Source organism: Pituophis catenifer, unplaced genomic scaffold (assembly GCF_029215685.1).
Source record: "Pituophis catenifer annectens isolate HBS135680 unplaced genomic scaffold, rPitCat1.0.hap2 SCAF_3, whole genome shotgun sequence".
Lineage (NCBI taxonomy): Eukaryota > Metazoa > Chordata > Lepidosauria > Squamata > Colubridae > Pituophis > Pituophis catenifer.
The window spans coordinates 74,727,660-74,752,361 of NW_027256883.1; the positions used below are offsets into that span (position 1 = coordinate 74,727,660).

A 24,702-nucleotide genomic window follows, 5' to 3' on the forward strand; every position below is an offset into this window, starting at 1 on the left:
AATCCCAAATATGCACGTTTTGCTGTTGAAAAGGAGTTTAATGCACAGTATAAGAAAAGTTTATTATGGATTCATCACTTTTGCACTGGAAAGGAATTGTAAATAAACTCACAAAGTAAAAGCCTTTTTTTTTTTACCCAGATAAGCAAATAGGAAATTGATTTTGGGCTTATAAATTTAGACAAGATATTAGCCAAGTTGAAATAGAATTAAGAATATAGAAGGCTCCACTGTTTACAACACCTGGGAAAACATTTGTTATTATGGCAGCTCCTCCTACTTTGGCACACAAATCCTGCCCAAAAAAATGATGAAGCCAGTTGCCATATGTTTCACCATCAAAAAGAAATCCTTATTCACTTTAATTTCACGGCAAGTCCCATCTACTATCTCTGTACGAGAGGCTCCAGCTGCCTCTACACCCTCTTCGTTGACAGCAAAGATAATTGATTGACTAATCTGAGACACCATCGACTGAGTATTCCCAGTCATGCCAGTTAAATTGGCTTTGCCTGAAATAAACAGATCTTTCACCCCCATTTTTGAAAATACATCTTTCATTGAATAGTTCATTTTCACTTTGAATTTTGGAACAAAAATTTTAATCTCTGCATTTCTCATATTTGCTGGATTGGTGCATCCTTGCAATTGTTCGAAAGTGAGACTCATTATAACCTGTCAAGTAAAATAGAAACCAATCCAAGAGTGAAAAAAAAATATTGGAGAGGAAAAAAGAACAAAACAGACAAATGCCAAACATCTTCACAATAACCACATTATCGTTTCGACACAAGTCTTAAGGTTGCCAAGGTTGGAGACCCCTGATCTAGACTCCTTGCTGAAGGGAGAAAAAGTGAGCCCTTTTAAAACAAAAGGCAGAATTTGAAGAGAAGTGACGGCTGGGGTTTCCACTAATTCCCAATTCCCACCAGCCTCAGATTAAAATCAGGAATCCCAGGAAAGGGAGGGATATAATCTCTGTAGAGATAAAGGGTAAAAACTAGCATTGCCAAGATTCAAAAGATTTCACTGTTTGACTCTTCTCTCAACCCAGTCAACCTAACAGAGATTGTGAGAATGCTGAGGGAGAGAGAAAATTACTGCATGCATGCTGTTTTTTGTTCCTAGAGGAATAGTGAAATAAAAATGCTGGTCATACATACAATTTATTAATATGCTGTATGTTTTTTTTTTCCTATCTAGGTTTTACTTTTTTCACCCCTCATCCATTCATGTCACCCAATAGAGCAATGTCTTTCCTAAATCATATTAATTCAATATACAGGAATTAAGGGCAGAAGGTGCAGGTTCAGCCGTCAAAATGCAGCTTTTCCCAAATGCCAGGCCACAGTTCAGCACAGAGTCGAGAGCCTCCTAGTGCTAGCAGGTATCATATTTTCATATATGGTGGCCATTGTAGCAGTTGGAGTAAGAGAACCACACTAATAAAAATTGACTCTCAATAGTACACACACATATACAGAAGAGAGATACTACTGGAGAAAGAAAAATATTGTACAAAAGCATACACAACAGTTTGCTCCCTCTGTTTTCCAAGTTTTGCATAAGTTTGCCTAACAACATGGCCAAATATTTCATATACTGGTCGTTGTAGAAGAGATAGAAATATCTCTTGTATATAAAGTAGTGTTCTCAGCACATCACTGAACCTGAGACCAGACATGAACCAGTGGTCTTGGGGAAGACTGTTTGACTCAGAAGATGGATAAGGAGAATATTTATAGCTCAGAGTTGAATGGGGGGTCCTTGGCGCTCTCTGAGCTTAGTTGTTTTCTTGCAGAAGTTTCATTATCCAAACTAAGTAATATCATTAGTCTTAGTACTAGCACTGATGATATTAAGTAGTTTGGGTAATGAAATGTCTGCAAGAACATAACCAAGCTCAGGGAGCACCAAGGACCACACACACACACACACACACAGAGAGAGAGAGAGAGACTGACAGAGAGAGAAAGAGAGAGAGAGAGAGAGGGAGAGGGAGAGGGAGAGGGAGTGGCGGGGAGGGAGAGGGAGGGAGGGAGGGAGTGGGAGAGAGAATAGATTTGTGCAAAGGTGCCCAATACCTCCATGTGGAGATTCAATGTAAGGAGATATACATGACAACTCACAAATGCCAGTGGATGCAGACAGCCATCCACTGCAAAAGAACACCTGCCTTCCCAATTATGATGAGAGAAGGCAGGAATCTGGGAAACTCTCCAATCAGTGGCTTTAAGGAGAGATTGTCTGAAAAAAGTATTTTTGCTGATACTGGATAATCGGCTATATTCTGGATAGTGAGTTTCTATCCCCCCCACCCCCCATTGATAAAGTCCTCAGGACAGTATTGGTCAGCAAATTTTGGCTAGTGTGTCACTAGAATAATTCCTGCTACTCTATGATAGCTAGCAACATTGATCTCTAGACTACCATTGCAAGCTAGTATATTGTTGCAGACAAACTAAGGAATATGTTCAGTATACCAACAGATTTGGAATCCTATAGTTAAGTTATTATACTGTTAAACAATATGAGAAAAAAATATATCCAAGCTGAGATTTGAGAATTGTTTAGGACTAGAAACACAATTTCCTGTAATTCTATGGTTTTTAAAAAGTTGTAGATGTAAATTTAGGGATGTGTGTTCAGATCTTTTACCAAGCATATTATTAAAATACAGATTCAAAACTCAAATTACCTCATCTGTAGATAGGCGGTTATCTGGCAGAAAAATGTACATAGACAGAATGTCATCAACATAAGGAAGCTGCACCACTTGCATTGATGGATTCGATACATAAGCTGTGTTAAATCTGCCCCTTTGAGTCATCATATCCACGTACATGAACTGATCCTATAAGAAGGAAAGCAATGTTTAAAAGTAAAACAATAACAATATCAGGAATTTCAAGATGAAATGTTGAGTATAGTAGGCCAAGGCCAACTGTAATACCAATTTTTCACCTCAGACTCTGATAATTCAGGATACCACCTAATATATAGATTTTGTATTCCCACCATGGTCAACAAGGCTGTTACTTTTAATTGTTCAACAGAATTATGACTTTCCCTAGTTTTTTATATACTGTACCTGGCAATTCCAAAAGACTCCTTTTTGTGTATATCTTGGATTAAATGGTAATTTCCACCTTCCGTGGAAAGAGGTTGTATTTAATAAGATCATGACAGTTGATGGGTCAAGGGAGTGAGGAGGAAAGAAATTCTTGATATCACCTTTAGGAAAAGACATTGAATGAAAATATCTGCAAATGGTGGAATACTGTCAATGAATCACTTCTTTCTACAATACTATTTTTAAGTCTGAGAATAGAAAAAAATACACAAAACATCAAAATTCAAGATAAATGAAAGAGTGAAAATGTAAGCCTAAATGACCTGATTTCATTCACTCATTATATTTATGAAGCCACCTATCTCACTCTGGGAAGTATACAGTTAAAAAAAACCCACAATAACTTAAAGGAAGAATGACACCAGAGATACACATAACACAGTGTTAAAAACTTAGACATAATGGAGCCATCTTGTGGGTTCCCTGTATCTAAGGGAAGGTTGGACCCAACTCTGCAAATCCTTTATCTAAAGTCATGGATGAGGATCACAAAGGTTCATTGAGCTGAAGGCCTGAAACTCTGAGCCTCTGATATATTGCAGATTGGCAATACACTCAGGCCTACCCCAGACCATAGGTTAATTTTCTCTTCTTCAGCATCTTGGTAGGGCATATTCATTGACCCTTCCCTGCTCTACAAATCTTTTTGTATGTATACCTGTAATATTTAAAATTCATGAATGATCTTTTTGGCATTTAAAGTGGCAGGTTAAAGTATACAGGAATTGGCCTCATGCTTCATCTCACTCCACAGCACATCAGCCCATAAAAATCCACTGCACATCACTGATTTTTCTTGCAGCAGAAAGTCCATTGTCTGTCCTCTCCCGTTAGTTCGCAATGACTAAACGTTCTGCTTCTTGATATTCAATGTGGGAAATCCAATGAGCAGTGTATGATATCTTACCATTTGTTTTCCTTTCAACCCAAGAATTCATTTTCTGTCTAGCTTCCTCAGCTGCATTCATAAAATCAACTGTTTCGAAATCCGAATTGTATATCTCTTTAACGCACTTTTTGTAATGCTGCACCAAATGAAAAAAGACATAGCAATATATTCATTCACCTATTATCACATGCACTGAATCAATAAATCTAGTTGACACTGGTTACTGGACAATCTAGATGGCAGCACCTAATTTGCTGTGGCTGAGTTAGTAGGCTAGACTGGAAAGTTGAAAATAATCCTGGAGCTGGGGAATTCTGGGAGTTGTAGTCCTCACATCTGAAAATTGCTTTTCAGGTTGAGAAACTTTGTCCTAGAAGAATAAAGTTCCTAGTATTTGAATGACATCATTGCCTGGATGTCATCCACTATTTTACTGTTTATGTTTTGTTTGCTCTTATGCAGAAATGAATATTCGTGGAAAACGAACATGGTCCTAGATTTTGAAATTGCTTCTAATAATGGAGCAATGCATGTTATATTCCTAGGTGAAGGAACATTTTCACATACATTAAACCTAATATGTTAACCCAGACTTTTCCCCACGTGTGCATTGCAGTTTGCCAGAAGTCTTATACCTGACCTAACCTAATTTCCTGCTTCACAAAACATGATACCTGTAGAAATTCTAGTAAACCACTAGAATCCATCAACATTGGATTAAGAAGGGAAGAGAGAAAAAGTGTTCTTTCTTACCTCCAGGAAATCTTCAGACTTTGATCCATATATCCGGCTGCCTATCTTCAGCATATGATATTTGGAATGCTGGTTGAGGATTGTTAGGATTTGCTTGAACTGGCTGTGAAATCCTCCAGGTATATCACACTCAGTCCCAGAATGCTTCAAGCAGCAAAGAATAGCAGATTTACAATCATATAAATCATATTTGCCAACATCCTCCAAAACAGGGGTCACCAACCTTTCGGACCTCAGGGACCATTAAATTCATAATTTTAAATCCCATGGACCACTAATACGATCTGCCTAATGACCGGCTGGGTGGACATGGCTGGGTGGTCATGTGACTGGGTGGGAATGTGGCTGGGTGGACGTGGTCAACTCAACATCACTCACATCGAGGGGTTCCTCACCAGCCTCTACTCACCCTTCCCCTCCCCTCCCCTCCCAGCCTCCTCTCCCCACCCAGGCTCCTTAGGGCCCCAACAGGAAGCAGTTGTTGGAGCTAAGCAGCCACCACGAGAAAGAATTAGCAAAACAGCTCAGTTCAAATTGGATCTGACTGAGAAGGAGGCTCAGCAGAAGCACCTCACTGAGAACTATGAGCATAGGCTTTCCAAGCAGAGGGAAGACCTGCGGGAGTGCAAGGCCAGGTATTGGCATCTGGAGGCTCAGTGAGCTGAGATGGTCAGCCAGTTCCATCCATGATGCATTCCCACTGGAACAAAGCTCTTTGCCATCAGCAGCACTTCCCTCCAGCGTTTCCCAAAGCCCTGCACCAGGAGGCTGAAGCAGACCTCAAGTTGGAATTTCTTCTCGACCCTGACCAACACAAGAAGACCCTGAATTTTTCTGCCGACCACCAAAATTTTCTCGTGGACCGCCTGTGGTCCAAAGACCACCAGTTGGTCACCACTGCTCCAAAATATCCTCCAAAGACTGTATTACTATTATTCTTCTCATCCTTCCTATTACCTATCTCCTCCCACTTATGACTATAACCATGTTGCTTGTATTTTTATGATTTATATTATTCTGTTTCCTAGTATGATTTGATTGCTTATTAGTAACCTATGACTATCACTAAGTTTTGTATCTTATGATTCTTGATGAATGTATTTTTTTTTCTTTTTTCTTTCCTTTTATGTACACTGAGAGCATATGCACCAAAGACAAATTCCTCGTGTGTCCAATCACACTTGGCCAATAAAGAATTCTATTCTATTCTATTCTATTCTATTCTATTCTATTCTATTCTATTCTATTCTATTCTATTCTATTCTAAATATTTACATTTCCCATAACTCATAACAGAGTAACTCATAATAGCAATAGCACTTAGACTTATATACAGTGGTGGGATTCTGCCGGTTCTAGGCGGTTTGGCCAAACCGTTTGTTAAATTGCTGGCTCGCCCCGCTTCTTGCCCTGCCCCTCCGCACCACTATTTATTGCCAATAAATAGTGGTGGTTGAGGGGCCGGCGAGCCAGCAATTTAATAAACGGTTCGGTGTTTTTTTTTAATTTTATTGGCCCGCGGAGCTTCAGCATAGGCTAATTAGCCCGTTGATTAGATTGGCCTCCCGACTCTCAGCTGATTTGCTCTCAACTGTTTTGCTCAGGGCTCTGCTGCTTGCTTGCAAAGAGTGCTGGAGCAGATTTTTTTTCCCCTAGCTATGCTGAAAAATAAAACAGAAAGTAAAGCAGGCTGTTGGCTTTGCTGTTGCTGCAACGTTGGAAAATTAGGCAGGCAGATTTCTTTTCTTTTTCTTCACCAAAAAAGGTAGGTGCAAACAATGGGAAATTTAGGGGAAAAGAGGAGAGTTCAAGATTTTAAAACACAAAAGAAAAAAAGCTCTATTTAACTAGGGAATTGTAATAATTGAGATACTATTAATTGTATATTGTGTTGAAAGCAGAAATGGTTAAGTTGTGGTTTGGAGGAATATATGGGGGAAATTATTTGGTTTATTATTATTGGTAAATATAATTAATTGATTTGTAAGAAATTGGATTGCATGGAAATAATTGGAATATTCATGTTCATATTGATTAATATACAAAAAAGATAGTTATATAAATAATTGATTTATATTAAAATGTTGAATTTATATTAAACAACTGTAATATTACATAATTAACCAATGTGAGGATGGATATAAAAATAGATGACAATGGGAACGGGTATAATATAGAAGGGAAAAATTGAATTTGATTAAGATTAGAGATGAAGATGAAGGGTAATATTGGTTTTTTAAAAAAATAGATAAGGAATAAATATGCCAAAAAGGAAATATAGAAATTGTAAATTTAATTGAAATGACTAAACACTGTTTAAATTTGTAAAAGTGCGAAGACCTGTCAGAAATCACTTTTTTCAGCCCTCTGGGTAGGGCTGAAAGGGGGGGTTGTGCATATGGACTACTCAGAGGGCTGAAAAAGTTATTTTTGACCGGTCCTCGCACTTTTGACCAGTCCTCGGACTTATGACTGTCCTCACATTTTACGTTTTGCGCCCTATCTTGTCACTGTGGTGAAGACAAGTAGTGGTGAAATGACTGACACAGTTGTTAAGAATGCCGCAACGGGCATAAATGTGAGGATGGTCATAAGTGCGAGGACCAGTCAGAAATGTCTTTTTTCAGCCCTCTGAGTAGTCCCTATGCACATAGCCACGCCCACCCGGTCACATGACCACCAAGCCACACCCCCAGCTAAGCCACGCCCACAGAACTGATTGTTTAAAAAATTGAATCCCACCACTGCTTATATACCATTTCACAGAGCCTCTCTAAGTGGTTTACTGACCTCGGAAGGATGGAAAGCTGAGTCAATCTTGAGCCTGGTGAGATTCAAACTGCCAAACTGCTGACAATCAGCAGTGCCTGCAGTACTGCATTCTAACTCACTGCTGCACCATGGCTCATAACAACACATATATGACAATTCTTAGCTAAACGGTTTCAGGATGTGAATATATGTTTTATTTTTACAGCAGAAGTCCTCTTAGGGGTCATTGTCCTGATCCTTGAGATATTCTCCTTTAAGATGAGAGTCTAGGAAGTGAGCCATTATTCTTATCCATTACTTTGTGGACAATACAGGTTGGGCCCAATCACTTAAACATCATAACAGATTTGGGTTAGGATATACAATTCTGATTGCCGATATTTAATATTTCTTTACTAAGAAAGAAGTTATTTTCTATTTTTCAAGTGCTTAGAACACTTTATACCAAATAGTTCATTTAGTAGAGTTAGTAAAATGAAATTCAACTGAGAATTTTCTTACAGGCCCATCTGTAGGGGTCACAGTTTCTGGCCATCTCCAGAAGTGAAGAGCCTGCAAAACAAAATATATAAGTTTTGTCCCAATTTGTCTTTGTTGGGTATAAGATCAGGCTAAAGCTGACGTACCTCAAGATGAAGCAAGCAAGGAAACATGGAACAAAGTTGTTAAAGAAACAAAGGAAAAAATGTCACCTGAACCAGACAAAAGAAGTTGAACTTGAGCGGAGAAGAAACCCCTTCACAAATCCTCTGAACAGCTACCAGACTTTTAAATCAACAGAGCAATGACTTTTGGGGATAAAAGGGGTCCCAAAGCCTGCCTACTCTAGGAGTCATCTTTGAATCCGGATTTAGCGACTCCCATCTCTCTGGTTAGTGTCTGCCAGCCTAGGACATGGGCAACTGTGGATGAGTGTGTGTGTGCGTGTGCCCCACCCCAACAACCTGGCCAATGATAATGGGTGATACAATGGAATTCTCAGAGCTTGGAAAAGAGGACGGATGTTTCCAAAATATTGAAGAATATGAAGAGATGGGACATTCCTTTCATGGCTATAAACAGATAGCACCACGTCTGCCTTGCCCTCAAAGCTACCAACATTATGTAACCTAACTCATATTTTCCCTCGCAATACACCTGATTAATTAACCTGTCAAGCTTTCAATCAAGCTTTCTTCTGCTTGGGGCTTTACAGATGCCAGAAATCAAAAAACTAATGAGTGTGTTATTTTTTTAAAGATATTTAAAACGTAGTGGGGTTTGTATTTTTAGTATTATTATTATTGCAATATGGCAAGCAAAACTGCAAGAAGTGGGGATATGTCCATTTTGGAAACTCCTCATTTTCCTGCTAGTCTTACATATCCTCTAATAAATGCTGTTCCTGCAGAAAATACTGAAAAATAGTTGTGTGCTGTTAAATTACATGGAGACATGGCCAGGCCACTTGGATGCTCAAGTATCATCTCAAAATGGCAAATGTATCTTTCAGCACCTGACATAAAAGTGCTGAACCAAGAAAACTTGTTTGTCATCGTTCATCTTTAATTATATGCCATCCAATAGGGGCTGTGGTGGCTCATGTGGTTAGTGTTGAGGATGATGGATCTAACCAAATAACTCACAGAGCAAAGAGTATTTTATTTTCAGTCTTTTATTTTGTACCTGGATAGATCCTAGGCCCCTATGGTCTATAGTTATTGACTTTCTGTTTATCTCTTACAGATATACGTCTGGAACTCAACAAATCACCTCAGGATGAGTCTTTATATACCCAAGGGGAGGAGTCAGGGATAAGGTAGGATTATGGAAATGAGAGGGTGTGTGATATTGTTAACCCTTGCAGGACTGTAAGACGGTAGGGATACAGATAAGATATAGAGAGGTTAGACATTTTACTAACAAAACCCCCTCTAAATGTCTAACTGATGTCTTATACATAATATACATATATATATGAATACTAATGAACATAAAAACAAGTGATTCAAATACAAATATTGATTTTTGACATAAGGTATGAGTGTTGCTTGTTGGGTAAAGGTTTGGTAAGTATATCAGCTATTTGTTCCTCTGTATCACAATGTATAGCTTTAATGAACCCAATTTCTGAGAACTGTCTAACGTGCGTACATTTAATATCTATGTGCCTTGACCTTTGGCCAACAGCGTCAGACTTTGAGATTTCAATGGCTGCTTTATTATCTTCATAAATAATTATAGGATATGATGGTTCTGTCCATATGTCACTGAGCAAGTCATCGAACCAAATTAGATTATTTGCTGCTTTAGGTAGGCAAATGAATTCTGCTTCAGTGGTGGAGGTAGCCACTAGTTTTTGTTTTCCAGTATACCAGTGTATTGGGCTATTATTAAGAAAGAATACATATCCAGAAGTGCTTTTCCTACTTTTAATATCTCCTGCCCAATCTGCATCTGCATAACACGATAATTTGGGTTTTGTGGATAAGTTAGGTTCAAGGCACAATTTAGCATTAATACTACGTTTTAGATACCTGAGCAATTTCTTTATGGCATCCCAGTGGAATGTAGTAGGTTTGCTTACATGCCTGGATAATAAGTTAACAGCTAAAGCAATGTCTGGTCTAGTCCAATTTGCAATGTACAGTAGTGATCCAATTGTGGATCTGTATAATTTATTATCAGAAAAGGATTCTGCTTCATTGTACATATTTTTCAAAAAATCTTGTTGCGTGGGATTTTCGCTGGGTTTTGCTTCTGACATGTTGCATTTTAATAAAAGGTCTGTTATTTTCTCTTTTTGTGATAGTTGGAAACCTTTGTTTGTTTTTATCACTTGAACTCCCAGGTATTTGTCAATTCTTCCCAGTGATTTTAATGAGAAGTGGTTCCCTAACTCAGAGGTGAACTTATTGCATTTGGCTTTTTCTTTCCCTATATACAATATGTGATCCACGTAGACAAGGATGCCTTCGAAAGATTCCTTCTCTCTCTTTATAAAGAAGCATTTGTCCGCTGAGATGGCAGTGAAACCCATTGAGTTGAGGGCCTTAGCCAGGCACTCATACCACCTTTTGCCTGACTGTTTTAGTCCATAAAAACTTTTATTAAGGAGCCATATGTTGTCTTTTCTTTCATTGTATCCTGGTGGAGCTTTGACATAAATTTCCTTGTCCAGTTCTGCGTGGAGGTATGCAGTTTGAACATCAAATTGAAATACTTCCAGTCCTAGAATGGTGGCTATTACAAGGGCACTTTTGACGCTCTCAGCCCTGACTGTTGGGGAGTATGTATCAGTATAGTCCTCTGGGTACTTCGGTGCGAAGCCTTGTGCCACTAGCCTTGCTTTATACAGTACGTTGTTGTTTTCTAGGGTCTTGACTCTGTACACCCACTTCGTCCCTATGGGTTTTTTGTTCTCTGGTGTCTGGGCTGGTGAGTATACTTGCAGGTCCCGGAGACTTTTCCATTGCTTCTTCCCATTTTTCTCTCTCCTCTTGGGGGAGCTTGAGTATCTCTTCATAGGAACTAGGTGTGATGTTATTGGTTTGGATGGACATGATGAAGTCCTCGAATCTTTTTGGTATCTTGTTTCTACTTTCTCTGATTGGTCTGTCACTTGGTCTGTTTGTTTCGTGCATGTATTCAGTCTCTTGGTCAGTGAGTTTATCTAGGTTCAAAGTGGGGTGCCCTTCCTTCCATTCTTTGACTCTTAGTTCATAGTGTTTGGGTTTGTGTGCCTTTGTTCCTTTTTCTCCCTCAGTGATCACTTTCTCATTTTCTTGTTTCTGTGTATGTGTATTTCTATCAGCAAAAATGTCATTGGAGTGCAGCCTTGACCAATTTGAATGCTCATGGAAGTCAGCTGATCTTGACACAATAAATTTATTATTTTGATCTATGAATCTGAAGCCTTTTGTTCCTGGCTCATATCCCATAAATCTCATTCTTTTCGATATTTTATCTCCCTTCTTCCTTAATTGTCTGGGGATATGAACGTCTGCTGGAACGCCAAATATGTGTAGGTGGGCCTTGGGTTTTCTTTTGTACATTATCTCATATGGAGTTTTGTCAATTGAACTAGACCACAACCTGTTTAATGTGTAATTTGAGTAATGCAATGCTTCTGACCAAAATGATTGGCCCATTTCTGCATCCTCTAGGACACACCTCATCGGTGTTTGGAGTACACCGTTTTTTTGTTTTACGACTCCATTTTGAAATGCAGAAAAAGGTGAAGAAGTAAAGTGTAATATGCCTCGTTCTCTTACCCATCTTGTGAAGTCTTTAGCCATGAACTCTGAACCTCGGTCAGTCATTATTTGTTTGATTTTGACATTATGTTGTAATTCTACTCTTTTGTAAAATTCTTTAAACCTTTGGAACGCTTCATTTTTGTGTCTGAGTGAATACACATAACCATATCGACTGTAATCATCCACAATGGTTAGAAAGAATCTTTCTCTATATCTAATGGATGGTCTCAGTGGTCCTACTAGGTCCATGTGCACCAGTTGAAATATAGAGTCAATAGTTCGCCCTGATTTTTTTTGGCCTTGCTTTTACCTTAATATTAGAACATTTGCACACAGAACACTGTAAGTAATTGTCACAACTTTTTACTTTTAAACCCTCGGCGCATTCCAACATTTTTTTGACAATTGGGAAACTGATATGCCCTAGTTTTCTATGGAGAAGGTGAGCACAATTGTCGTGTAAGGGTTTGCCTACAGATATTTTACTTTTATTTGGTAAATTACAGTTGGTTGTTTCCTCTGTTTTTATGTTTCCTTCTGCCTTATCAACAGAGTTTATACTAACGCTTCCCTCTTTATTTTTTTTGGGCGTAAAATAAGGTAGCCCGTCGTGTATGATTACTTCCCCAATGTTTTCCCCCTGATTGGATATGTATACTCTGCCTTTCTTAAACATCACTTCAGTGTTTGTGTCTTGTGTGAGCTTTGTGGTTGCCAGCACGTTGTATGGAATCTCTGGCACATGTAATACCCCTTCTATTTCTCCTATTCCTGGGATATTTATGCTTCCTTTACCTATTACTTTAGCCCTGCTTTGGTTGGCTACTCTGATCTCAAAATCTGTCTCTGTGAGAGAGGTGAATAGTCTTGGGTCATGTGTGGTATGGTTAGTGGCTCCTGAGTCTAGAAGCCACATGTTTTCATATGTTCTTTGCTTGGTGTTTGTGTCCTCATGTTTAAAGCTGTACATCGATTCTGTGTGTCTATCTCTTGAGCTGTCTCTAAGTTCATTATTTCTCCTGGTGTTGGGAGACCACTCACGTCCTCTTTCTCTAAACGTTCTGTTATCTGGTGAGCATCCCCCTTGGTGCCTCCTTCCGGGCTCAGGTCTCTCTCTGCGATCACTGTACCCTTTGTTTCTGTGGTTCCTGGGACAATCCCTTTTTAAATGGTTCCTAGAACCGCAAGAAAAAAATTCCTGGGTATTGCTTATTCTGTCTTGGAATTCAACTCTTTTTACAGGCCTGGGTTCTCTTCTAGATAGATGGCGGTCTTTTCTCAGGTTATCTTCCACAATCAAGCGATTTGTGAGTGTGCTCAGGGATATCTGTTCTATGCTTAGGCTATCTAATTGAGTTACAAAATTGTCCCAGCTATGGTCCAATGAATTTATAATAATACTCATCATGCTCTCTTCAGTTATTATCTCCCCTCTCTGCAATAGTTCAGCCCTAGTAGCATTAAGTTTCAATATGTGTTCGCTCATGGGGACCCCTGGCCTGAGTCTGGCAGAGTGAAATTCTCTGGATATTCTAGTTGTAGTTGCTCTGCTTTGACTGTAGAATAAATTGTATAATTTTTGCATAACTTCATACACAGTTAGATTGTTACCTATGCTAGGGTACATAGTAGGTGCTATACTAGTTAACAATAGACAGAATGCCTTGTGGTGGATACAATCAATCTCAAATGACAATGGCTTTTTTGAAGGTTTAGAAATTTTAAAAAGTACATTTTCTCTCATAAAAATAATTTGTAACTGCTGGCTCCATTCTAAAAGGTTTCCTCCATCTATTTGTAATTTTGGAAAATTAATAGGTAGTGTTCCAGAATTGTTAGTATAATTACTTACTGAGGGTAGCTGTCCATGGTCTAGAATGCGAGTGAATTCGCAGTAGGGCAATGGGATGCTTGAGCTAATGCAAAAAAAACTGTCAGTCCAAAAAAAAAATTTTCTCTTTCTAGGTGAGGACTGAGCATGCGCGAAGCTCATTTCATGCTGGAAGTCATCGGGTGAGGAGCTCGTGGCCGCGGCTCCCAGGCCTAGGCCTAGGCCTGTCAATAGGATGTTGGATTCACTCCTTGCACACCTGGACTTCACGCTGGATGCAGGGAGTTGTTGCTGGGCAGTTGGATCCCCAGTAAAGATCGGTAGAAGGTGCGGCGGCATGGCGGTCATTGAACGAGGACCATTGGAGCTCGGTGTTGCGGTGGCGGCAGCAAGTCCCGGTCCATGGATGCTGGCCCCTGGATGGGCAGAGAAGCCTGGTGGAGGTTGTAGGATGGGTGAGCTGCTGTTTTAGTTTTCTTTTCTTGGGTCTCGTTCCAGCAGTAGTAGGGGTGGTGGGTTCGAGTCCTGCTGCGTAGTTGATGTCACTGCGTTATTTTATTTGCCAGCTGAGCTTCATTATTTCTGGACTGTCAGACTCTCTGTAGCTTTGCCAACTTCTTATCAGTAAGCTACGTGTTTCCGTATCCACCCACATTCCTTCACTTGCTTCACACCTCTCTTTCCTTTGTTCTCCTGCCAGCAAGGTCCGTCTTGGACCGGCAGGAAAATTATTTTCAAAAATGTAACAATTAACTTTTCTTAGTTAGTGAGGTGTTTTATTTTCTTTATAACAAATAAATGAGTTTTATTAGAAACCTTACTCGCGTTTCTTTTCAGATTATTGACAACTTGGATTAAGCCACGACCCATCTCCTCTAAACCAGGGTAATTAGTCCCAGAGCCAAACATGGGATTAATAAATGCCCTGACAACTGGTAGCAGATCGGATGGTCTGATTTATGGCTTTTTCCTTGTTTTTGTTACTTCTGATAAGAGCGCATAGGCAATTAGTTTTTAGCTACTGAGGTACGCTAATTATATTGCTAAGATGCCGAAACAGAAGAAAAAAGGAAAAATGAAGCACAGAGCTTTATCCTCTTTGGAAGAAGAACAGGAGATAGTAACGCCCTCAAGATTCCAGCCTCTTGCTACGGCTACGCAATTGGAACAAGAAGGTGCCATGGGTGAAGAAGATCTGAAAATGCTTTCGGAAACACATCAAAGGACAGATATCAGAACAGCTGCTTTTGAAGATAATGAACTGCGACTGAGGTCGGTAGCTTCTTCTTCTCAATTTGCATGCTATGAATCTATTCTACCAGAGCCCACAGATTACGATGTGCATGGTGCCAGGCCAAGAAAGTTTCCACAAACGGCAAAGCTTTTTCACCCCCACGCAGAGAGAGAAGTAATTCATTACTCTTCTCAAAGCCCTGAGCAAACCCCGCGTGAGATGGCCATCAAATCCTATCGTGAGCATGTAAAATATTATGAAAATGAACTGTCTCGATTTAAGAGAGATTTGTTTATGCTTGAGCATGATAAGGAAGAATCCCGTGACTTAAATTTTTCAAAAAGCGCCATATTGCCTTCTTCTTCAGAGCCAAAGACACTCCCCCTGGTGGATTCTGTGTCAGGCCAATTAAGACAGACGGCACTGCATACGTCACATGAAAGTCTCCCTGATCAAGTTACATATAAACATGCCACGTCTGCAAAGCTGCCCAAAGGTGCAGCGCCATCTGCTGGCGAAAGTAATTTACTACAGGAAACTGAAATGCCACAAGTGTTTCCACAGGCCCAAACTCAAACACCCCCTGGCGGTGATGGTGCCTTTTTAGATGGAACACAGCAAAGGCAAATGACTGCATCTCCAGTAGGTCATGCCAATATTGCAGCTCAAGCACAAATGGCAACTGGAATACAGCAGATTCCAGTGCATCAGCCACAGCAGCTACAAATGCCTGCATATGTGCCCCAGCCACAAGTGCAAATAGGGCCACCTCCTGGCCCGCCTCCAATGGCACAACCAAGACCATTTTTAGGTCCACAACAGGCACAGCAAATACCACAGGCATTTCTGCCAGCACAGCCAGCATACCAAGTGCAGGCTCCTCACCAGGCATTTTCTGTCTCTCCACTAACTGGTGAGTCAAAACTAAAAATGTCAGGACACAATTACAAAGCCTGGGTCAGTGAGATTACACTATTGCTTCTTAGAGAAGGCACGCATTTTATGGTATTTAACCCTCCTGCTCAACCATGGGACTTTGCAATAAGAGATTTAGAGATAAGGGCTCGTACAACATTATTGATGTCCATGGATACTGAACTGCAGGTCACTTTTCCACCAAATACAACAGCCCAACAAATTTGGGCTGAATTGGAAAATTGCTACAGGCCTATCTCAATTGAATCTTCATGTTTACTCATGTCTGAACTCCACGGTTCGAGATTGAAACCTGGTGAACAAATTGGAGGACATTTGACCAAACTGAAAGGTCTGAGAACAGAATTGAGAGAAAGAGGCCATAACATTGAAGATATTCAAATGATCAGCATCATTATTAACTCTTTGAATTATGAATGGAAAGATGCTGTTACAAAAATTAACCAAGTCCCAATTGCTCAACGCACAGTGGGCAATGTTTGTAGACTTTTAATTGAAGAAGAGGCATTCATGTTGGCCACGCCACACTTGAGAGGACCACCCGCATCAAAAGCTCCAGCTAGGCGCCCCTTCCGAGGAAGGACCTATGCTCCAAGGATGCCAAGATGCTACACCTGCAACCGTGTGGGACATGCCACCCGGGATTGTCCCCAACGAGTTCCAGCTCCCGTCACGTACCAGCCCAGAGGAACAGATTCCAGAGGCAGAGGCAGAGGCAGTAGACAAGGTCGTCGTGGTCCCCGGCGTGATCCACAAACTCCACTCGCCACACTGGCTTTAACCAATGATCCACAACCTCAACCAGAGTACGACAGACGACTCCTGTGGACTTTGGACAGTGGTGCAGCATTGCATGTTACCTACAGAAAGGAACTTTTCACAGAGATGCACGAGCCTGAACCAGAACTACGTGAACTTTATTCTTTTTCAAATCATCCTTGTCAGGTCAAAGGAAAAGGAACTGTTTATGTTGAAGAGCTCGATGCATTCATTCCTGATGTTTATTACATACCAACAGCAACCAGTAATTTGCTTAGTCAGTATCACTTGTCTAGAATGTTAAAGTTCCAAGTTCACCACCTTGAAAAAGCAAGTTACATACTTAAAGATGGAGATATTGTTGCTGAAACCATATTAATTGGTGGTGTTTATTACTTAAAGCCAAAGCCTAAAACACAAACACAGGCAAGTATGCAAACTCCAAAAAGGCAGAGCACAGGCCCAGAGAGAGATGCTCCAGTGAGAGATCCTGTTGCTATTCCTAAGGCTCCTAAAGCCAACAAAAATAGAATTGGTAAACAGATTGCTCAGAGCAAGCCTGAGGTTCCGCATAAAAATGTTAATGTTGAGAATTCACTAACAGGTAAACCTTTGCATTCCAGGTGTATCCACAAATGGCATAGAAGATTGGGGCATGCCAGTTTCCGTGTTCTTAGGAAGATGCCGAAGTTCGCAAAAGGTTTGGATCTAAAGGGGTGTAAGGTGTTTTTGGATTGTGCTGTATGCAAGAAGGCCAAATCCAAAGCAGCAGCCATTCCCAAACGCGCTACACGCCTGTCAACACGCATTTTTGATTTGGTTCACATTGACATAGTTGGTCCTTTCCCGCCATCATTTGGTGGTAGAAAATATTTTCTAACAATTGTTGATAATTACTCTAGATATGGATATGTATATCCTATGAAAGAAAAATCAGAGACTTTTCAGATCTTTAAAGACTTTGCAACCCTTGTTTCTACCCAACACCAAGTTCGCATCGCCAGAATCCAGAGTGATCGTGGTGCCGAGTTCATGTCTCAGCGTTTCCAGGACTGGATGCGTAAGAATAGAATTATTCATCAGACTTCACCCCCTGACATACCGGCTCACAACGGAGAGGTACTGCAAACCATGATGCGTTGTCTCCTAGAAGACGCCAATCTTGATATGATATACTGGGGTGAAGCTATAAAATATGCAAATTACATTGTAAACCGTACTTGGAGCAGTGTAACAAATCAGACTCCTTTCTTCATGTTGTATGGCTACAAGCCTGATCTTAAAAACATCCATATTTTTGGTTCATACGCTATGGTGAACATTCCCTTAGCTCAAAGAAGAAAAGGAGGTCCAGCAGCAAAGAGACTGAGATTTATGGGTATTGATGATAACTCAAAGTGGAGCAAATTTATTGACTCTAAACATGTAATTGTGATTTCCCAATCTGCTAATTTTGAGGAAGATATTGACTGGTCCAGGATTCATTCCAATGATCCTGGAGTTTATTTTCCCAGAGATGATACTGCTGATGCTACGCAGATTGATGATCAAGATTCCACTGATTCTTCTCAACCCGATGTTCCGTCTTCGCAAGCCGCGGATGCTGACGCTAGCGACGAAAGTGAGGACGAGGACGAAGCAGAAGAAGGCTGGACAGTTGTTCCGAGACGTTCCAAGAGGGCCACAAAAGGAATCCCTCCACAACGATATTCTTGGCAACTAACAAAAGCACCCTTGCCTTTGATTTGTCACACTTCCACCTGATAATTTCACACAAATCAAGCAGCTCCCTGATTCAGAGCAAGACAAATGGTATGAAGCAATGCAGGTTGAAATGGACAGTCTAAAGAAACTTAAAGTATTTACACCTGCAAAACCCCCAGCAAACAAAAAGGTCATTGGCACTCGATGGGTCTACAGAATCAAAAAGAAACCAAATGGTGAGTCACTGTACAAAGCCAGACTCGTAGCTCAGGGTTTCGCTCAACGTTATCCTGAGGACTACACAAATATCTACTCACCGACAGTCAGAACTGAAAGTGTAAAAATTGCTTTAGCAACTGCAACTATCCTTGGTTTAGAAGTTTTCCAGTTTGATGTTGACACGGCTTATCTACATGCAGACCTAGATGAAGAGATCTATGTGAGAAGTCCTCCAGGATTCCGACAGCAAGAAGGGGATACCTGGTTCCTAAACAAAAGTCTCTATGGTCTGAAACAATCTGGTTTAATGTGGTATTTATGTCTTACTGACAAACTAAATTCAATGGGCTTTATTAAGTCCGAAACTGATGAGTGCGTGTTCACAAAAAGATCTAACAATGCATATGAGATAGTTCTTGTTTATGTTGATGATATTGTTTATATTGGTCCAAATAAGCAAATGAGTGAAATTTTTGCCAAAGCTTTGCAGAGATACTTCACATTGAAATCATTAGGTCACATTAGCACTTATTTAGGTGTTCAGATTGAAAAGACACAGAAGGGGTTTAGTCTTTCACAAGAAGATAAAATTGAACAAATTTTGCATCATTGCAACATGAAAGATGCTAACACAACAAAGACACCCATGCAAACAGATTTTCACAACTTGACACAAGAAGAAAGTCCTGAGTTCGAGGATCAAACACTTTATCGTTCAGTCATTGGGTCACTATTGTACATTAGTAGTTGGACCAGACCCGACATTGCACTTAGTGTTAATCTCTTATCACGACATGTAGGTAAGGCAAAACAGTTTCATTGGACATGTATTAAGAAATTATTGAGATACCTAAAATACACCAAACATTTGAAGTTATTGTTAGAACCAACACATACAGATTATGCAGAATTATGTTGTTATGCAGATTCTGATTGGGCAAGTGATAAGAAATCACGCAAAAGTACTTCAGGTTATATGATGTTCTTAAATGGATGTCCTGTTTATTGGCAAGTACGTAAACAGAATTTTGTTTCTTGTTCATCTACTGAAGCTGAATATGCTTGTGTTTCAGATGCATGTAATTCCCTAACTTGGTTTGATGCTTTAGTCACAGATATCTGGACACACCCGATCCGACCGATCACAGTGATGGAAGACAATGAATCGGTGGTTTATATTTCTGAATCTCATTTCACAGGTTCTAGGTCCAGACACATTGACATTCGTTACCAAAATATAAAGCATTTAGTGAAAAAAGGTTTTGTCAAAATGCAATATGTATCTACACATGATCAAATTGCTGATATGCTCAACAAACCACTTCCAGCAGCTCAACACGAGTATCTGCGTGAGAAGATGTGCCTTATTTGATGATGAACTGATATTCGCTCAACTGGCAAAAGAAGGGGAATGTCACTGCGTTATTTTATTTGCCAGCTGAGCTTCATTATTTCTGGACTGTCAGACTCTCCGTAGCTTTGCCAACTTCTTATCAGTAAGCTACGTGTTTCCGTATCCACCCACATTCCTTCACTTGCTTCACACCTCTCTTTCCTTTGTTCTCCTGCCAGCAAGGTCCGTCTTGGACCGGCAGGAAAATTATTTTCAAAAATGTAACAATTAACTTTTCTTAGTTAGTGAGGTGTTTTATTTTCTTTATAACAAATAAATGAGTTTTATTAGAAACCTTACTCGCGTTTCTTTTCAGATTATTGACAACTTGGATTAAGCCACGACCCATCTCCTCTAAACCAGGGTAATTAGTCCCAGAGCCAAACATGGGATTAATAAATGCCCTGACAGTTGATTTGTAGGCAGTTGGTGTTTTTTGCTCTTTGCGGTAGTGTGTCTCTTCTCTATGCAGTGATGGGGTCGGTGTTTCGTTGCCTGCAGTCATTTTGGTGTGTTTTTGGCTTTCGGGGTTCCTTTTGTAGTTTGTGATTGGCGCGGGAGGCTTGATGTGGAGCCGAAGGCTGCTGTTAGAGTCTCGATGGCTTTTTCTATCTCGAGCTCGGTAGGCGAGCTCCTGTTGCCTTGTATTTGTTTTTCATAGTTGCTTTCGGGGTGTCCCCCGTTTGTATTAGGGTTCTGGTTGATTCGCGCTGTTCAGTTTGAATTCCGACTTTCTATTGCTTGTTGGCCATTCCAAGATGGCCGCCGGAGGAAAAAAACGGGGACGGATTCAACTAGCTCTGGGTCATCCGACTGAGGTAGCCTATCCTTTACTGAAGAGATGATTTTTTGAATCATCGCTGGGGCTTCAATAGTTGTTCCATGGCTTACAAGTAGGTTTTGGAGGTTAGCGATAAGACTTTCTTCGCTGGCTGGCGCCTCCATTAACCTCAGTATAGACAGTCTCAGTTCATCTCCTTTCTGTGGTGTTTCTTTTTTGCGATCATTTGTTTTTTCGTGCTGTCCCTCATTCCTGAGCAGTGAGTTCAGATTACTATCCTGATCATTTACCGTTGATGTGGCTCTTGTTGTGGCACCTTGGGTGTCAGTTCTGCAGCCATTTGCCTGGTGAAGGCTCTTGTGTTTACTCTGTTTATTTTGTCAGAGTAAGCGTATGGTTCAGACATTTTTCAGAGTTATGGGTAACCATCCTCTGCTACCAATTTGTTGAGGATGATGGATCTAACCAAATAACTCACAGAGCAAAGAGTATTTTATTTTCAGTCTTTTATTTTGTACCTGGATAGATCCTAGGCCCCTATGGTCTATAGTTATTGACTTTCTGTTTATCTCTTACAGATATACGTCTGGAACTCAACAAATCACCTCAGGATGAGTCCTTATATACCCAAGGGGAGGAGTCAGGGATAAGGTAGGATTATGGAAATGAGAGGGTGTGTGATATTGTTAACCCTTGCAGGACTGTAAGAAGGTAGAGATACAGATGAGATATAGAGAGGTTAGACATTTTACATAACAGTTAGGACACCGAATCAGAAGGCCATTGAAAGGATGACAGCTCAGAAGTTCTAAACCCGGGAGCGGGAGCCACATAATGGAATGAGTGCCCTCATCAATTTGACCCAGCTCGTGCCCGCCTAGCAGTTTGAAAGCATGCAAATGCAAGTAGATAAATAGGCACCACTTTGGTGGGAAAATACCTGGGGGACATGAAAGAAGTCCCCTCAGGCATCCACTGGCCAATGGTGATGTCATTAGCTAATCCTTCAGTAGGGAAGAACATTGTGCTTTCAACATGAATGTAGTAGGTAGTATCCAGGAATTATTTTCTGCTTGAAGTGAGGGACAAGGTATTGCCCTTTAAGGATCCTAGAGAAATACATTCACCTGACTTAATGTTCAAGACTGCTAGTGGGATCACTTCTTCAGTTGTCACTGAGGGCAGCAGGCAAATTTAGAGAATTCAGGGGATAACTCGCAACATGCTAAAGTCTGATTGCAGTTTGCTGCTGAGGGCCATGCAATACGGACTTTGTAATACTTAAAATATAGGTTTTGTAAATAATATTATTGCACCAGCTAGCTAACATGGGTTTTCTTGTATTTTAATTTGCCTTATTTTCCTTCTTTTAAATGTATTGCTTACAATTTGCCATAAACCTTAACCTTCTAGAACAGGGATGCCAAACTTGATTTCATTGAGGGCCACATCAGGGTTGTGTTTGATTTGGGGGGTAAGGGGGGGGCAGGGGAGGCATGGCCAGTGTGACATCACTCATGTTGGGGGTACCTGTGGTGGCCTGAGCACTCTGCCAGCAAAAATGGGCTTCCAAACTCCATTTTTGGCTGCAACGGCCTCCTGCAACCCTCTGCCAGCGAAAACAGAGCTCACAATGGCCCTCCCAAGCTCTGTTTTTGCCACAGGCCGGTCATTCACTGTTTCCAGGGTGGCCTGTGGGCCAGATCTAAGCACTCTGCAGGCCAGATCCAGCCCCCGGGCCTTGAGTTTGACACCCCTGTCCTAGAAGAATGTAAAAAGCATTTCTTTTAGAAACTAGGACTGGCCAAATATTTGATACAAGTCTATGAGTCCAGAGCTGGGAAAGCCATGTGAATGTATCTCATCAATATCTTGTCTGATGTTTTTCCCTTGGAAATCTTTCTTTTACTTTTACTCAGAATACAACACTCTTCTCCATTCTTACACTTACATATTATTGAATGTCTAATTTTTCATGATGTAATTGGAGAGATTATTTTTCTTAACCCAATCAACTTTTACTTTGAAATGTCTTTATTGTGCAAACTATAAAAAGAAATGTAAGTCTATGTTCTAGGTTCTCTCTCTAAGAGAATCCTCTTTATCTTGGAATATTTCTAAATGTATCATAAATTAATAGATCTTCCTGTCCCAGTAGCTTCATTGGGGTTGAGCATACCAAGACACAAATACAGAGCCATATTTGGACATCACCGACTCTTCTTGTTTCTGATCATCTTATCTCCTGAGCTTCTTGCATCACCTTGTCTACTTGTTAGGGTTATGATAATTTTCCAAAAAGGTGTTTGAAAACCATTGCTCTGTGTCATTTTTGCTGAGCTGGAGGGCAGAAATATTCTAGCCACTCATCCTCTCCCCTGCTTTATACAAATACCATCACTATACAAAGCTTTAAAACTCAGGAAGATAGAAAAGACAGGAGTTTTCTATGGGGCATTAAATTAATAAGCCATTGTCATTACTGGATGCCAAGAAGTTTTGGGGATTTGTGCATGTGTGACTCTGTGTGTGTTAGTTATATATTAATTTTACTAGTTTTGGTGTGAATATTCTAACCCATCAGGAGTTTTGTTGGAATGTGGCTGTCAGCAAGAATGAAGATTGAATAAGGAGGTACATAAATAAATATTTCCTTTGTGCATGGTGACATGCTTATTGCAAAAATGCACAGATTTCTTTACATTTGTTATATCATTTCCTCACTGAAGATCCAAAAAGGTTCCTTTCCAAGGAATTTTGGAAAGTCCAGTTGGGAAGAAAGGCTACTAATCAGGAGAGATTTCCCACATGCAGATATTCATGTGACAGATACCAGGAAGAAACATTTTCTAGCAATAACATAGATGTGATTATATGTGTGACCTATAGTTAATAATTTAATAAGACTTAAAATAACTATTTTAAGGAACACAAGTACTTGAGGACACTTACCTTTCTTATTTCATCAGCAGTGGCTTTGTCACTGCCAAGCAAGAGCATGCCTAATTCCATTTCCGCACCCATTGAGAATGAAATGCAATTTTCCTCAGGGTTCTCCTTCAGTTGCAATTTGAAAAGTTCTAGAGCAAATTTGCTAATAGCCTGAACAAAGTCTTTCATGGTGGAGCTAATAGTACCTGCAACAGTAAAGAAATGAGATCAGTAGTTTGTACTGACATTTGTTTTTTTCCTTTGTACAAGAGAGAATAATGGAAAAATGACAAATACCAGCTAATCTATAACTGCTGCATGAAGAAACTACACTGATGGTACATTTTTATGGCTTAGCCCTCCCTTTTCATTGTCTACATTCACACTAAGGTGAAGGTGGGCCAAATAAATATATCTGAAGCTTAAGTATCTACCTCTTCTAATATATTTGAAAATTAGAACTCCTAAGCACTTTTTAAAGAATCAGGATTTTTTGTCATTACATTTGAACTAGCAAAAGTCATGATTAGCTTGAAATCTTGGTTGTTTAAAAACACCATCCTATCAAAACTACATTTTGCTTCCCATGTTCCCATAAATCAAAATTGATGCTAAACCGTGTCTTCATTCATTCATCAATGAACTGGGTGAGCTGAAAACTGAATCACCTGCTTTCAAGCTTCTTATGGATGCAGGTTATGGGAGAACCAAAGTGAGGAATGGGAGGGGTATCTTCAGACTTGCAAGATTGATGTCAGTCTTAGGCATGCATGCAATTGTGTCAGAAGCACCAAGGTGCTTCCAGATTGAAGGAATTAACAAGTGACATCACCGTTGCCCAAGGGACACCCAATTGAGAGCCCCTTTCACACTCCCATTAATGTGTCATCCAAAGGATGCCTATCTATCTACTTGCAATTGTTCTCTTTTGAACTGCTCGGTTGTCAATGATTGGAGAGCGCACTGTCCCACAGCCTCACTTGGTTTCAAACATGGGCTTGCTAAATTGTCGACCCAGTGTCCTAACTACATGAGCCACTGTGTTTCCATCAGACCTATGGGGAGATCCAGACAAGGAGATAGGAGTACTAACTTTATCTTTATTGTAAGATTTCATTAACAGAATCTT

At 40.2% G+C, this 24,702-nt stretch overlaps 1 protein-coding gene across 1 annotated transcript; it reads right to left on the bottom strand.

Moving 5' to 3' along the window:
- Window positions 1-276: 276 nt before the first annotated feature.
- LOC139316010 (serpin B3-like) lies at window positions 277-23,762 on the bottom strand. The gene is made up of 7 exons (XM_070942553.1): window positions 23,595-23,762; window positions 8,049-8,099; window positions 4,776-4,919; window positions 4,041-4,158; window positions 3,092-3,234; window positions 2,699-2,854; window positions 277-675 (listed from the first exon to the last, which is right to left on the bottom strand). Exons 1-7 carry the CDS (start codon window positions 23,760-23,762, stop codon window positions 277-279), a joined length of 1,179 nt encoding a protein of 392 aa, XP_070798654.1.
- Between the last annotated feature and the right edge of the window lie 940 nt (window positions 23,763-24,702).